At 41.6% G+C, this 14069-nt stretch overlaps 1 protein-coding gene across 1 annotated transcript; it reads left to right on the plus strand.

The window, feature by feature from the left end:
- The first annotated feature begins 1807 nt into the window (after positions 1-1807).
- Positions 1808-9966, plus strand: skap2 (src kinase associated phosphoprotein 2). Its single transcript, XM_026185757.1, has 12 exons — positions 1808-2031; positions 2386-2491; positions 2605-2630; positions 2898-2999; positions 3795-3875; positions 4278-4361; positions 4475-4599; positions 4945-5008; positions 5135-5239; positions 5359-5439; positions 6339-6451; positions 9516-9966. The coding sequence occupies exons 1-12, from the start codon at positions 1992-1994 to the stop codon at positions 9606-9608; spliced, it is 1020 nt and encodes a 339-aa protein (XP_026041542.1). The 5' UTR covers positions 1808-1991; the 3' UTR covers positions 9609-9966.
- Positions 9967-14069: the final 4103 nt, after the last annotated feature.

The raw sequence follows: 14069 nt of genomic DNA on the forward strand, positions 1-14069 counted from the left end.
AAAAAAATGTTTGGTGAAAAACCAAAGTCATTCTTCGGTGCTATATAAAATTAACCACCACAGTGATTAATAATTCTGAAAACAGTCCCCAGGCGGCAGATATTCATTTATATGCTCAGTGTACTTGCACACACACACACACACACACACACACACACACACACACACACACACACACACACACACACACACACACACACACACACACACACACACACACACACACACTCACTCTGCGTTTTCGACCGCACGCTAAGCGCCTCATAGCATTAATAAAAACGAATGTGAGGTGAGGCGGTGAACTGCTCGTCCTCCTGAAAATGGTTCAAAGTGATGCTGATTCTGCATGTTTTGAGAACAAGGACAAAATCGTGAAAGCCTAATATTAAACCCAGTAGGCCCAGAAGCAGTCGGACGTGGACTCATAACTGTAGATCCAGTGTTAACCAAGCAACACCTCCTTTTCTAAAAGCACAACAATGGTCCACATGATCATCTCCCACCTTTAATTTTACACTCACCAAATAAAGTATCTTATTATACAAAAACGATAAACTAAACTATGAATTAATCCGTGTTTTGCATGTTAAACAGCTAGAGTGCAGTGTGCACTCGGTGGATTGCGACCCCTGTAATGAGTGTGATAAAAGGGGAAGGAACCAAAGGCGTTGGGCTGTTTTTGAGACTACAGGCAAGTAAGATAGAGCTTTATGGAAACTAGATACATGGCTTTGCCTGTAAGAGCCCTCCCCTTGCTCGCACACATGCGCTGGCACACAGAGGCACACAGAGGTCAGAGGTCAAAGCGGCTCTCCTCTAAAGCTGGGAGGAACTACCGGCAGGTCAGGAGGGGGTCAGGTTTTGAATGGCCGCAGAGCATTAGAGGCTCATAAACAACGTGCTGGCTGCTCGGATGAAGAGAAACAGGAAGTGACGTCAGAAAACGTGGAAAAGGTTTAATTTTGCGTTATGATTTGTAACAACTCTAATACTGAGAAATTCAATCGTGATTCTGAACAAAAATCCTTGTTTAATGATCATATGATCTGTTTGCAGAGTCTGACTGGCTGTGGCAGCACAGCTACCTGCAGCCAAGCCAACACCTGAGACTAAAGCTGTGCCACAAACGCCTCGACACTTCTGTCTCCTTCCTCCAAAACAACAGAGTATACAGTTCAAAGGCTCAGTCTTTTAACCCAGATTGGGTGATACCGCCTGTCAAAAAAGACGAATAAATGACTGACATCTTTATAAACAATGTGACAAAACAAAAAGAAAAGGCCATTTTCCGTAAATGCACCAGAGGCGCTGACTTAACTTGATGTAAGAAGTCATTCTTTCCTGGTTCTATCGTTTTCTTTTAAAATAACCTGCATTTGTTGTTTCTTCTTCCTTTTTAAAATGTCAAATATATAGTCAGAGTACAAAGCAGTGCAGCAGAAGTAGCACAGACTCCCGTGAAACATCTGAGGAAGCTGGCACAGAAGCATTCAGCATTATATGATTGACTTTTTAATCTATTAATGATCCCTGTTTTGGATTACAGCCCTGACATATTCATAGACTCAAAGCTTGCATCGCTGTAAAACAAAAGACGCCCCTAATGTGTTCAGCGAGTCAGCCGTAGAGAGCAGACTTAAGTGCCAAAAATATGATCTGGAATCAATCAACAGTATGATCGCGGCGTTATGCTCGGACTTTATTATTCCGTAAAGACCCGTTGCTCCATTAAAGCATCAATTTCCTGTCTACGGTGGCAGTCAAAAAATAAATAAAGGCCAATAAACGTCAACGTCTGTGAACGCCGAACACCGAGCAGGCGGCTCTGAGTGTTTGTCCTGCAGCGGAACTGTGTGGTCACTGATAAATAATTAGCAGATTAACTTCCGTATATCTTCGAGCCCGAGCTGCTGCTTCCGTGTCGCGCAGGCTAGAGTTTCCCTTCCTCAGGCTGGACGCTCAATCGCTTCAGGCTGGAAACTGCGGTAAGAATGCGTGCGATCCCCGAGGAGTTAACGACGCTCATTTCAGGTAAAACTGTTGATTCATAGTTGCCTTTGGAGTAGAGGAGAGTTTATTTCCGCATTTTATAAAGACTTGTTTTACTTTAAGTCTCGTATATAACAAACTGCTTTTTAAAAAGAGGAAGCATAGTTTCCCCCCTTTTTTCTGCTATATTCACTCAAATCGACGGTTGTGCTTGCATTTCATTAAAAAAAACCCCAAAAAACAACTCGCTTCATGTCTCAAACCTGAGGCATGAGCTGGACGTCAAAGCTGCAAACTGCTCCTTTGTTTATGTTGTGGATGTCCATCAGTGGTGTGGCCACTTGACTGCTATCAGCCATCAGAACATGTTAATGTTTTACCTCTTGTGCTGTTCAGATCTCGAAAACTACCTCATTGATGGGTTGAAGGCAGAAAATCTAAGCAAGAAGGCGAAAGAGAAGAGGGAAGCCTTCATCAAGAGGATAAAGGAGGTCAAGCAAGGGTATGACTCATGACTGGAACCAGCATACATCAAAATACTCCAGTTTTGATTTGCTTTGCAGGTGCATAAGTTGTTGTGATTAATTTTATTTGCTGTCTTTTTCTCCCAAACAGTTTTCCACAAGAGTTTAAGGACAAAGGTAAGTTGCCTGTCTGCTGAATAATCCTGTAGGTGTGTTTTTAAAACTGGTACCCAATGGGGGTCATGACTGACCACAAGATGTCATGACATTAATGCGAAGGCTCACAAGTCGATTACAAACTTATCCCACAAATTTGAAAAAGCAAGGGCAAAAAGAGTCGCATTTCATAATAAACTGGCCACATAACACCTCTAACACCACACAATGGCAACTTCTGTGTTACACTGTGTGCAGTTACTTCACAGCCCTCTGTGTTTACTGCAGTAGGTGGAAATGACTCTGATGACGAGGAGGAAGTTGACAGCAACAACGACGGGGGGTCGCTGCAGTCAGAGCGCACGGACAAGGATGATGATGGTTTCGAAGGTGAGCCACAAACACTTAGCAGACAAACAGAGTTGACTCGCTAACTGCTCGCAAGCTGCGGATTAGAGCACCGAAAGCTCAGTGTTGGCAGGAAAGTATACAGATCTTTGCTCTGGCTCCTTGGAGAAAGCGACTTTGAGTGGCACAATGAGTGAGACATTCCAACTGTAACTTGGCAACATACTTGGGAAGCAATTTGGGTGCACAACTGCTACTCCTACCACCTCCCTCACCCCTCCCCTTTGATGGCTAAAGCACACTTTATTGCTCTCTCAGCCACAGTCTAGGGGCTTAAAATTACTGCTGTGGCTGCAGGTTATGACACAAAAACATTCCCCGATAAACACTAGCTTTAATCCTGTTTATTCCATTATCCAAACTGTGACAGATTTTTGCATTTGCAGTTTTGTTTTTGCCCCCCCTTTTTTCCCACCACAGAGTATCAGGGAAATCCTTATGAAATGGTGATTGGGGGACTGGGTTTTATGGCCTATAAGCAGCTGCCAGTTTTATGGCTGCTCTTTCACACAATGCAACTTTGACACGGCATTTGAATATTTGAAGTTAGACAGGGCAAGGGAAACCTTCTCCAGTGAGAGTAAAATATTACTCAGAGTGGCTTTGCTATTCAATTTAATATCGGTTAAACAAATGCATGATAGCAAAGTAGCTCATAAACCTTCTGGTCATGTTTAACTTTAAGACCCCCGCCACAAAAAACAACAGTCAGTTATTAAGGATTCAGCAGCAATGATGACGGGTCACATATTTGGATTTCCTTAATTCTTTTTCCAGGTTCCCAGCAGTCCCCACCTGTGGCGGCCCAGGACCTGCCATCTGTCTTTAAAGCAGGATATCTTGAGAAGCGCAGAAAGGGTTGGTGCTCTGATTATAAGATATGTACAAGGCAGCTTTCCTAAGGGGGAAAAACTGTAAAGGAAAAGGAGGCTGCCTGGTTACTGAAATATGCAAGCTCTCAAATATCCTTGGGCCAGTGTTTTTTAAATTGGCTTTTTATCAGATGCGAACAAAAAGAAGGCTTTTTTGTTTTTTAACCTTTACAAAGAATCTTACATAATGCAAAACACCAAAAATCTGCAAAAAGTTAGTTGACTCTACTGTGTTGCACACAATACCCTAAATAAAGACTGTAATCTAATACACATTTTCTTTACAGTTCAGGTATTTCTGTCCCTTCTATATATAAAAATCACAACGCTTACAGCCATCAAAACACACTGGAAAATTCTCTGTGCATGTGGTTCTCTCCCTTCACAGATCACAGCTTTTTTGGTACTGAGTGGCAGAAGAGATGGTGTGCTCTGAGCCATCACACCTTCTACTATTACGGCAGTGAGAAAGGTACTTTCTTCATTTTTAAGTGGGTGAATAATCCCCCCCCCCCCTTTTTAACAGTATTGATGCATTTATTGCATCTGCACCAATAATGATGATGCTTTAATTTTCTAAACCAGACAAGCAGCAGAAGGGTGAGTTCAGTATCGATGGGTACGGTGTCAAAATGAACAACACCTTGCGCAAGGACTCGAAGAAAGACTGCTGCTTTGAAATTTTGGCCCCAGACAAGCGCGTCTATCAGGTACGCTCATCTCTCGATGGCTGCTCGAGTTTCTTTCAGTCGTTGCCTTTTTTAAAATGCTGTTAAACTGAAATAACCAAAACCAAATACAAACTTGAGACGTGACATGTTTAAAACTTGGCACAGTGTGTCTATCCATGCACTTCAGTAAATCTTTATTTTAATGCTTTTCCATTTGACACTACTGCCTTTGCAGTAGCTCAACCCAGAGTGTTTCTAACATTCAGACTCTTCCATGTGGAACATTTTACTATGCATAAATGCAATATTATTTGCTTATGTTAATTAATATATGTAGAGCTTATTGCACATTCACATTCATTTCTCTTCCCCCTTTCATGACAGTTTTGTGCGTCATCACCGAAGGAGGCGGAAGAGTGGGTGAAACAGATAGACTTTGTTTTGAAAGGTTTGAACTTTGCCATTCATAAAAAAAAACAAACCATTTATTATGCTCTTTAAAGTTAGTAGCACCTACTGGGGAAAGAAAATCTGCATTTATGCAATAAAACTAATTTTGCTCTCCTGTTTGTAGACATGTCGGGCATCATCCCAGAAGACGACGAGGAACAGGAAATGTACGATGACGTAGGGACTATAGCTCAGCCAATCGATGAAGACATCTACGAAGAGCTTCCAGGTCTGACCATGTGTTACATGACAATGATAGCCTCTATCATGTTAGAGAATGGGAACAAAGTGCGTGGATCTTGTTTGATTTGATCTGATTTTATTTTTTATATCGTTTTGTTTCTCCAGAAGAAGAAGTTCCGGCTGTAGCAAAGCCTCGTCCTCCAAAAATTGAGCCGGCAAGCAAACCTGTTCCTCCTCCTGCTGCAGGTACACAAAGCACTGACATTTGTGCTTATCTCAATCCAATGTGGTATATTTAGTGAATTAGAATGTAGGAAGTTTTTAAATAGACAGAAGAAACTTTAAATGTGATCTGCCTTTTTGTGACACGTACACACAGCAAATGAAACCTAACAGCTATGAAGAAGTGACATACGCAGAGGAAGTTCTCGTGAAGGAGTGCAACTGAAAGTTAGCACAATACTGGAAATAACTTCAGCCTAGTTGGCCAAGTTCCTTTTACAATAACTAGCATGTTATAGTTCTGTAAATAGCTGATACCTTTCCTCCAAAAACGATCTGCCTCTGTCTGCTCTGCACATTTGAGCAAACTTCCAGTTACTAACCACCAAGTCTCACCACACGACTCAGAATGGCCAGCTTTATAGACTTTAAAAACAGACTTGCTCAGAAGTGGAAACCCCAGCTGCTAAAACACTAGCTGTGTCTTGGTTTCAAACTACAAACCAGTTGAATCCAGCATACTAATGCACTGCACTACATAGTAGTTAGTTGTCATTGTACATTTTACTACTAAACACCACTATTTTCTTTTTAATTCTGAAAGCAGTGCCCAGCTTTTACATTTCTCTTTGTGCATTACTTTGTGATTAAAAAATAATGCACAAACAATACACCCCAAAATTATTATTATTATTTTTTTAATGAGAATTTATTAGGTAACTGGGACACTGCTGACCTTCTTGATTTGGTTTTTGATCCAACCAAATTCTGCCGTAGGCTCTTGGCTGCCCCCTGTAGGTTCGGTTCAAACTAACAAGTAATTGCTGTGTGAAATCTGTACATCTAGAAGGATTACTCTGGCTAGAAAATAAAGCGCCGATCTGTCATCACCTTGCTTTTTTTTTTTTTTTTTTCTTTTTCAGTTGATAAGAGCACAGACTATCAGAACTACTACCAAGGCTTGTGGGACTGTTCAGGGGACCACCCAGACGAGCTGTCCTTCAAACGTGGAGATGCCATCTACATCCTGAGTAAGGTATGGTGAGGCTAAACCCTAGATGTCAGAGCTAAACTGTGGCGATTCTTGTCTTGATGCACGATAAAGTTGGTATTACCTTAAATCCAACCACACTGCAAAAGTTTGAGAGGTTTGTAGACCGAGTGGCTGGTTTCAGACCACCTAAAGTGAGTTATTTCTAAGCTCTTAGAGGAACTGACTATTCAGATCCTTTACTGGCAGCACCTGGCCCACCGCCTAGAGGTGGAAGGCTGATGGTAAGAGGCAGACTGGGCTTGGTTCCTTCTCTGGCGCTCTAATGGGGATTAGTTGTGTCACAACGGAAACTGTTTTAGTGCTGTTGGCGGAGGCCGAGCTTAGCTGGCACACGGCGTAATTCCATCACTTCCATCTGGACTGTTTCAGCACGCTGTCGCTACTGCCATGCCAGGCAGTGAGCAGCCTTCAGCCCACACGCACCTCTCAGAAATTTCTCTCACCTCGCCAAATAGGAATGTGTGTTTTCAGGAAAACCAGGCTGGTCAGCCACTCTATTCAGAGCAGGTGAGGACGTGTAATGGACGCACAATTTCCGAGGCTTGTCAGCTAGTCATGAGCCGGAGAACTGAGAGGCAGTTCTTTACCTTTATTATGTAACTAAACAGGAGCCCCTTTGTACTTAACCGGTTCGTATGAACGCTGAATTGGATTTTGTTGTGATACATTTAACAAGATTTGTTTTGGACGCTGGACAGAAAATGAGCAGTGGAATTTTATACTCGTCGAGATGTGTGGTTTGTCTTTAAAAAATATATATATAAATAATGTGTGAAATGTACTCCATCCAGACGGGCAATATTTCCTGTCTGGTTTGGTTTCTATGGAGCATGGAGTCAATTGAGACATTCTGTTGTCAACGGGCCAGGTTGCTTTTCAAATTCAAGTCTGCCATCTACTGGCTCTTTAAGGCAAAGAAGACTTGGGGAAACTTTGAGAGGCATGTGCTGTACATTAAACAGAGATGCACAAATAAATAAATACAATTGTAATATGCTACATAGTCATATTATTAACTCCATGTATAGCAAGAAGCACTAGAAATTTATTTTTCACCTTTGAAATGTGTAAATAATTTTTAAAGCCCTTCTCAATTTTATATTGAACATGATGTCAATGTAAAATTCAAGACAAATTCACCTTATTATCACGTTTAGGAGACTAGGACCAGAAAATTGCTCTCTCTCTCTCGCTCTCTTTTAAATACACTACAATAAAACTAAATAATGAATTATCAGGACTGTTGGTTTTCTTTTCACCAAATCAATAGATTGTTCCTTCAACACTAATGGAGGGACACAAATGCACAAAGCAGACAGACTGTCCAATCCTCATTGACCAAATGCCTGTTTATGACTTCTCCTTGGTGTGTAGAAAAGGCCCAAGAATCAAGTTGCCCTTTCACTTAGACTGGGAGTGCCATTAGCTAAAACCTTGGTGTTGGGGGTTGTGGCCTGCTGCGAGGGCAATGACCATAAAACCTGTCTGGACTGCAGCAGCCAGCTGCAGCTAAATGGACAGCCGACTCCCCCCCCCCCCCCCCCCCCCCCCCTCCACCATTCCCTCTTCCACTGTTCTCCTTCCTCCAATGTGTCCCTCCCCCATTCTGCAGACCAGAAATAGCTGTAGTGTTACAGCTGGGAGACCCCCCAGTCAGGAGGACCTGGGAGCTGATTATAAGGCCCGACTAAGGGCGATTGTGTTGACCGGATATGCTGCACACACACCCAGCCTCCCATTAGTAACAAACTGACTGAGAGATGCAAGGTCTCTCTGCTTAAAATGCCACAACGCCTGCACAGCGTTTTATCCTATCACTGTTTTACACTTTGTGTTTTAACTAATGCACCGGGACTCTTTCATTTGGTGAAAGTAATCAAATTACAGGACTGTTGTTTTGACTAGCCGAGGGTATTTGTGTTGATGTGTGTGGTGTCATTAGTCATCCACAGCTCTACATATTTGTTCTCATGTTGCGTCCAGCACTTACTAAAGCATGACTTATTTGTCAGCCGGCCAACGACACAATGAGGTGTTGCTGTTTTCAAAGGCTGGTGGCAGGAAGTCTTAATGTGGACGCACACTCCTTTACACACACCTCATGTCAAGCTGCTATATTAGCCTCCAGGGGCATGTGATGAAATTACATTTTAGGAAAGTGGATTTAACATTTTCTGTTTGTCTGTGGTGGCTATGTAAACATTATCATTATTATTATTATTTTTATTATTATTTAAATTTAGTGTTAATAATTCAGATGTTTCGAATAGCTTTCTACAGCATTATATCGATTTGGCTGGTACAGATACTGAAACGGTGTGTCAAGCCTGTCTTTATCTGATGTGATAAATGGCCCGTCACCAGAGACCTGTCAGTGTCAGCCCTCACTATAGTGAGCATAATCCCCCTCTGTCTAATACTACCATATGATCGCTTACATCCATTGCTCTGTCTTGGGAATAAGTGGACACAGATGTGGCCCTTCACTGTCCCCGAGTTCTGGCTTGGATGTGAAACGTTGTCCAGGTTCGTCTTCCTTCAGCCTTGTCAGAACGTGATCTCCGGTCTTGATTCATGCGCAGGGAAGACTTTGATGTAAGGTCAAAGAGAAAGGGGGGGGGGGGTGAGAGAGAAAGAAGGGGAGAGAGTGAGTTATTGTCGTCTTGTCTCAGATCTCTCCTCGCAGTGTCCTCCTCACATCTCAGCATGCTGACAGCCATTTGGAGCTATTACTTGTCACGCTTTGACAGATTTATGTGCGATGTGCTTTATGCACACTGAGCTTTTTGTGTGGAGTGGAGGGAAACGTGCAGTCTCAAAACTAACACCAGGTAAAGAGGCAGAACGGAAGGCAAGGAGGTGTACAGGTGTTGATGGGAGATAAGTACTGTAGAGTGGACGGAAAACAGCCGAAAGAAAGAAGGCGTCATTTGTTCTTCTGTTTTTATCAATTTTGATTTCAGCAGAATATTATCAGCTAGGATGAAGGAGCACTAACACACTCTTCTTTTTCCTTCCTTGTTTCTGCTTCTCTTTGTGCTTCCAGGAGTATCAGAACTTTGGCTGGTGGGTTGGAGAGAAGAATGGAGTTATAGGTATTGTTCCCAAAGACTATCTGCTGGAGCTGTATGCTATTTAAATGCACCTGGTGTAAACTGCTAACATCTTGTGGCTTTCCAATTGCTCGTTCCAAATGCTCAAAAGTTATAACTGAAAAACTAGTAATTATAAATATGGTAAAATATTGTGGGGGTTTTTTTGTATTGAATTTCTTTTTGAAGAACATTCCCTGTGATACGCATTGTAAGAGACTGATATAAGGATTTAACTTTTTTAATTTGACTGATACATGTAGGGTTTTCTGCACTTTGCACTGCTTTCTTTGTTATTTATTCTGTATTGGGTTTTTTTTTTTAAAACAGTGTGATCTCACTTGCTGCTTTTGGCAAATTTTGAATTTTGCAACTGGCGAAATAAATAAAAATGTAAACACATGACGTTTGGACCTCCCCTGTGTGTGGGTTTTTTTCTTTCCCTAAAAGTCCACAAGGTGGCAGTAGAGAGTTTTGGAGTGTCAGTTTATCTTTAACAAAGACACTGATAGAAGAGTCTACACATCTGTATCTTCTTTCTTGTCTTAGAACACAGTTCTTGACATAAAGTTTAAATAATTAATATTATCAAACAGAAGAAATATTTGGTTCTTGAGGCTTTGTGTCATTTTCTGATGGGGAGAAATATTTATAAAATATTTATACTTTATATGCACTAAGTGCATCTATGAATACTAATCTACCCTGAATAATAAATCACATTATTTGTTTTCTGTAATGCTGTGCGGTTAGGTCAAAGGCGATATTTAAACCTGGGTATACACTAAAGACGTGTATAGGGTCTCCTGGTTACAAAAATATTTATTTATTTTAAAATGACTTTATTCATCTGCTCAGCACTTTTTGCTCCAATCTTCAAAGGGACACTTTTTATTTTATGGCACCTGAGAGACTTGCCTGGGCAGAGGATCGCAGCGTGGCAGATGGTTGCTCGTGCTGCATGCCTGAGTGAAATGGTTGAGGTGCACTAATAAGACAGCCACCCACACAGATCGTATGGATGCTTATCGCCCTCTGAGGGGCTGTTTGACAGCAGGCGAGGTGGTTGCGGCTGGGCATATCCCTCTGAGGTTACATACGTACTGTACATATCTTTTTACAGTCTCCTCACTGAATGAAATACCAAAGCTATGTTTTTATATATGCTCATTTTTGGTTTGATACAGACAAAGATTCCTTGTCAAGGTTTCTCAAGGTTGTGAGAAAATGGGCAGGGAAAATGCATTCATTAACCGATAACTCACTGCATCGTTCCCTTCATCTTCCCTCTATTTTTTCTCCCTTTTCTGTGTCTCTCTATTTTGTTCTTCTTGAGTGATGAGCTCGTCCTCTGTCCTCTGGGTGACATTCAAAGACAACATAAATCCTGCCCTTTATGGTATAGTGCAGCGATAAAGCTTCTCTACTAATTGGCGATGTAATGAATTACCATAATGAGTTATTGAATATAGAGAGGAAATGCTTTTGTCTTAGGGCAGAGAAAGAATGCATAATCAAATAATGCAATATTCTGCCATATAGATGTCCAAAATTGTGATGACAATGCTCTGAAACGCTTCCATCAGGTTTTGGGCTTGTTGCTAAATTATGGGCTATAATGGCTAAACAAAAATATTTCCTTAGTGCTGACATAGCGTTCGTTTTAATGTTTGGCAATGGGTTAAGTTGCCAAAGGCAAGTAAGGCTAAATGTTGCCTCTCATTTTTATGTGCCAATAAAGGATTTCCTTAATGGATGTCAACCCCCCCCCCCCCCCCCCCCCCCCCCACATCTCCTGTTAGATTTGGACAGCCATATCCTCAGAATATACAGGGTCTTTTATTGCAATTTAACATCAAGATATAATGTTTCAAAGATAAATGTCACCATGCTATTAATCTGCCGGGCACTAAATTACACTAATGATACCAGAATATCACTAATTAATACTTTTAACCATAAAGCGACAATTCTGCCAGCCAAATGTGTATAGATTGAGCTGTTGAGTAATAATAAATAAAACTGGATTTACAGAGAAAGATGATGGAAATATAAAACGCATTTCCCTTCAGGTAAAAACACATTTGTAGTCATTTTCTGCTGATAATGACTGAGAGTTCAAAGAAGTTAATTCTGTTACAGGTGACAGTGTATTTTTTTTCCCCCCAGTAAGACTTCTTTTGATGCTACTGCTCTCATAATTCGTGCCATGTGCAAACATAAATAACTCAGAAGAATAACGGTACACTAATATAACCCGCTCATCTTTGTTGATTATTATTATGCATCAGGCTTGTTGAGAAGGCTAAAGGCTTGATCTATACCACTTTGGAGAGGTAATTTTGATCAAGCTGTCAGCTGCTTCTTCTGCTCTTTAACCAGGTCACAGAGCAGTAGATCACAGCTTCATAGAGAGTTTCTGTCAGGCATAACAGAGTGTTATTTATGTGGTATCCCCTGGCATTTTGCAGGAAATGTATTACATCTCCAACTGGCCCTATGTCAGCATTCCATTAAAGCTTCTTTTCCTCAGTCTAAATCTTAAAATTTGAAATAGACACACTTTAAAGGTAAGTCACTCTTAATTGAGGTCAGTTTCTGTGAACATAACTCATAGCAGCTGACAAATTAAGGTTTTTTCCGCTGGCTCGTGACACTGTGGGACGATATGGTGTATTCAAAGTGAATGCTAATGACAATCACAGCAGGAAAACTCATATTTCTGGAAATTTGAAGCTTCGATTTTTTAAAAATTTATTTTAGTGGTTTTTTGATATCTACCATCTAATGTTATGAGCTGCAGAACAGGGTTAGCGGTGGGGCACTAAATATAGGTCTAGACAGGTCATTTATTAGAAGCACCACGCCCACTTTTCTCACATGTTATAGGTGTCTGCTCTCTCTTCGCGTTAATAGCCTTCTGGGTGCTGCAGACAGCGATGTCGAAAGAGGACTTGTATATTTCTGGAGCGGGTGACAGATGTGGCTCCAACGTCCGAAAGTCACATTTCCTGGCCTCAAAAACCTCACCATCAACCCCCTACTTGATACTATGATTAGCACCATCACATCTAAGCTGGTGTTTTCACTAATGAAGCTGTTAATGGTGTGGCGATGATTGTCAGCCCTCTCATTTACTGTATACATCAACGTTTCAAGCAGTTCGTGTTTCAAGGGTGTGGAGTCCAGGCTGTCAGGCAGGTTAGAGCTATGTGCTGACATGTCACTCAAAATAAATCAGGCTTATCAAAGTGACAGGTGTTTGTCCACCTGCTATAAACATCTCCCACACCTCGCTCCTGCTCCATCTCTTCATAGATTATTTATAATGCTGCAGCCTCCATAGCCCAGCCCTGTTTACTCTCTTGTTGTGGCTCTAATATCAGGTCGGTGCTCTGCTGCTGATTTACTATACTAGTTAGCGAGGTGAGTAATGACCCGGGATGGTTTGGGAGGATAGTTTGTAATCAAAGGAGGTCAGAGATGCAAGCGATGTTCTAACTGTAATTACAGCCCTGTGTACCCCTTTCACCCACATACACTGCAGCTGTCTGCCTCTCAGTGCTGCGTAAAAGAATCACCCCCCATCTCTTGCCAGCTCCTCTTTTACTGCCCTGAGTTAGATGCCCCTGGTTGTAATGACCCCACCTTTAAGTTGAGGTCCCATCTCAGTGTCAGGTCTTTATATAGCAGCAGTTTTCAAGACAGCCCTCCAGCAGTGGAAGTGAAGGCGTGAGGTTTGAATTACAAGAGCTTGCTGAGCTAACTGAGGCACTGGATAGCAGATTGTTGCCATCACTCCCATTTAGTGTCAGCTTTGGCATGTATCCAGGCTCGGGTCCTGCCAAGCTAACCTGAACTCATTTAGTGCCCAAAGTACACACAGAGGTATTCATCATTACACTGTGACAAGACCACATCTTCATAAGTAAGAACACTGCGGTAAGATTCACATTCAGATTGATTGATTCAGACATTTTAAGTTATTCAGTTTTACTGCTTTATATTTTTTGTATTCTTCTCGTCTCATCCTATTTATAATACAGTACGTATTATATAGAGGAAAATAAAGAGGCAATGAGATAAAATGTTATGGTGCCATTCATCCTCATATCCACATTATGAGGAAAACCCATGCACTACAAGGAGAATGTCTACAGGTGCATGACCTATCTGCTGTGAGGCAACTGAGCTAACCAGCCGGCACGATAAACAACTTAAATATGGTAATGTACTTTCAATTAATTCAATGTCCTCTCCATAGCTTCCACCTACAGGTCACATGATGCCCCCAAAACCATCCTGCTGAAGAGGGCCAGAAGTTCTAACTTCACAAAGCTAGACAGTAGAGCTATGACACTGTGTCATTACATTGTTTGCATATACTGCTCCCAAAGGTCAAGAACAAGCATCCACGCTCCAGTGGCGGTGTATATTTAACATCCAGAGTGTTGGTAACTTTTAAGTAAGACTTTATGTGTGTTAACCACGTCTGCACAACTTCAGAC

This window comes from Astatotilapia calliptera, chromosome 11 (assembly GCF_900246225.1).
Source record: "Astatotilapia calliptera chromosome 11, fAstCal1.2, whole genome shotgun sequence".
Lineage (NCBI taxonomy): Eukaryota > Metazoa > Chordata > Actinopteri > Cichliformes > Cichlidae > Astatotilapia > Astatotilapia calliptera.

Coding starts and splice junctions, on each gene's coding strand:
- skap2 (XM_026185757.1), top strand. CDS start 1,992: ATGCGTGCGATCCCCGAGGAGTTAACGACGCTCATTTCAG. Junction 2,032..2,385: donor GTTAACGACGCTCATTTCAG/GTAAAACTGTTG, acceptor TGTGCTGTTCAG/ATCTCGAAAACTACCTCATT. Junction 5,440..6,338: donor TGTTCCTCCTCCTGCTGCAG/GTACACAAAGCA, acceptor TTTCTTTTTCAG/TTGATAAGAGCACAGACTAT.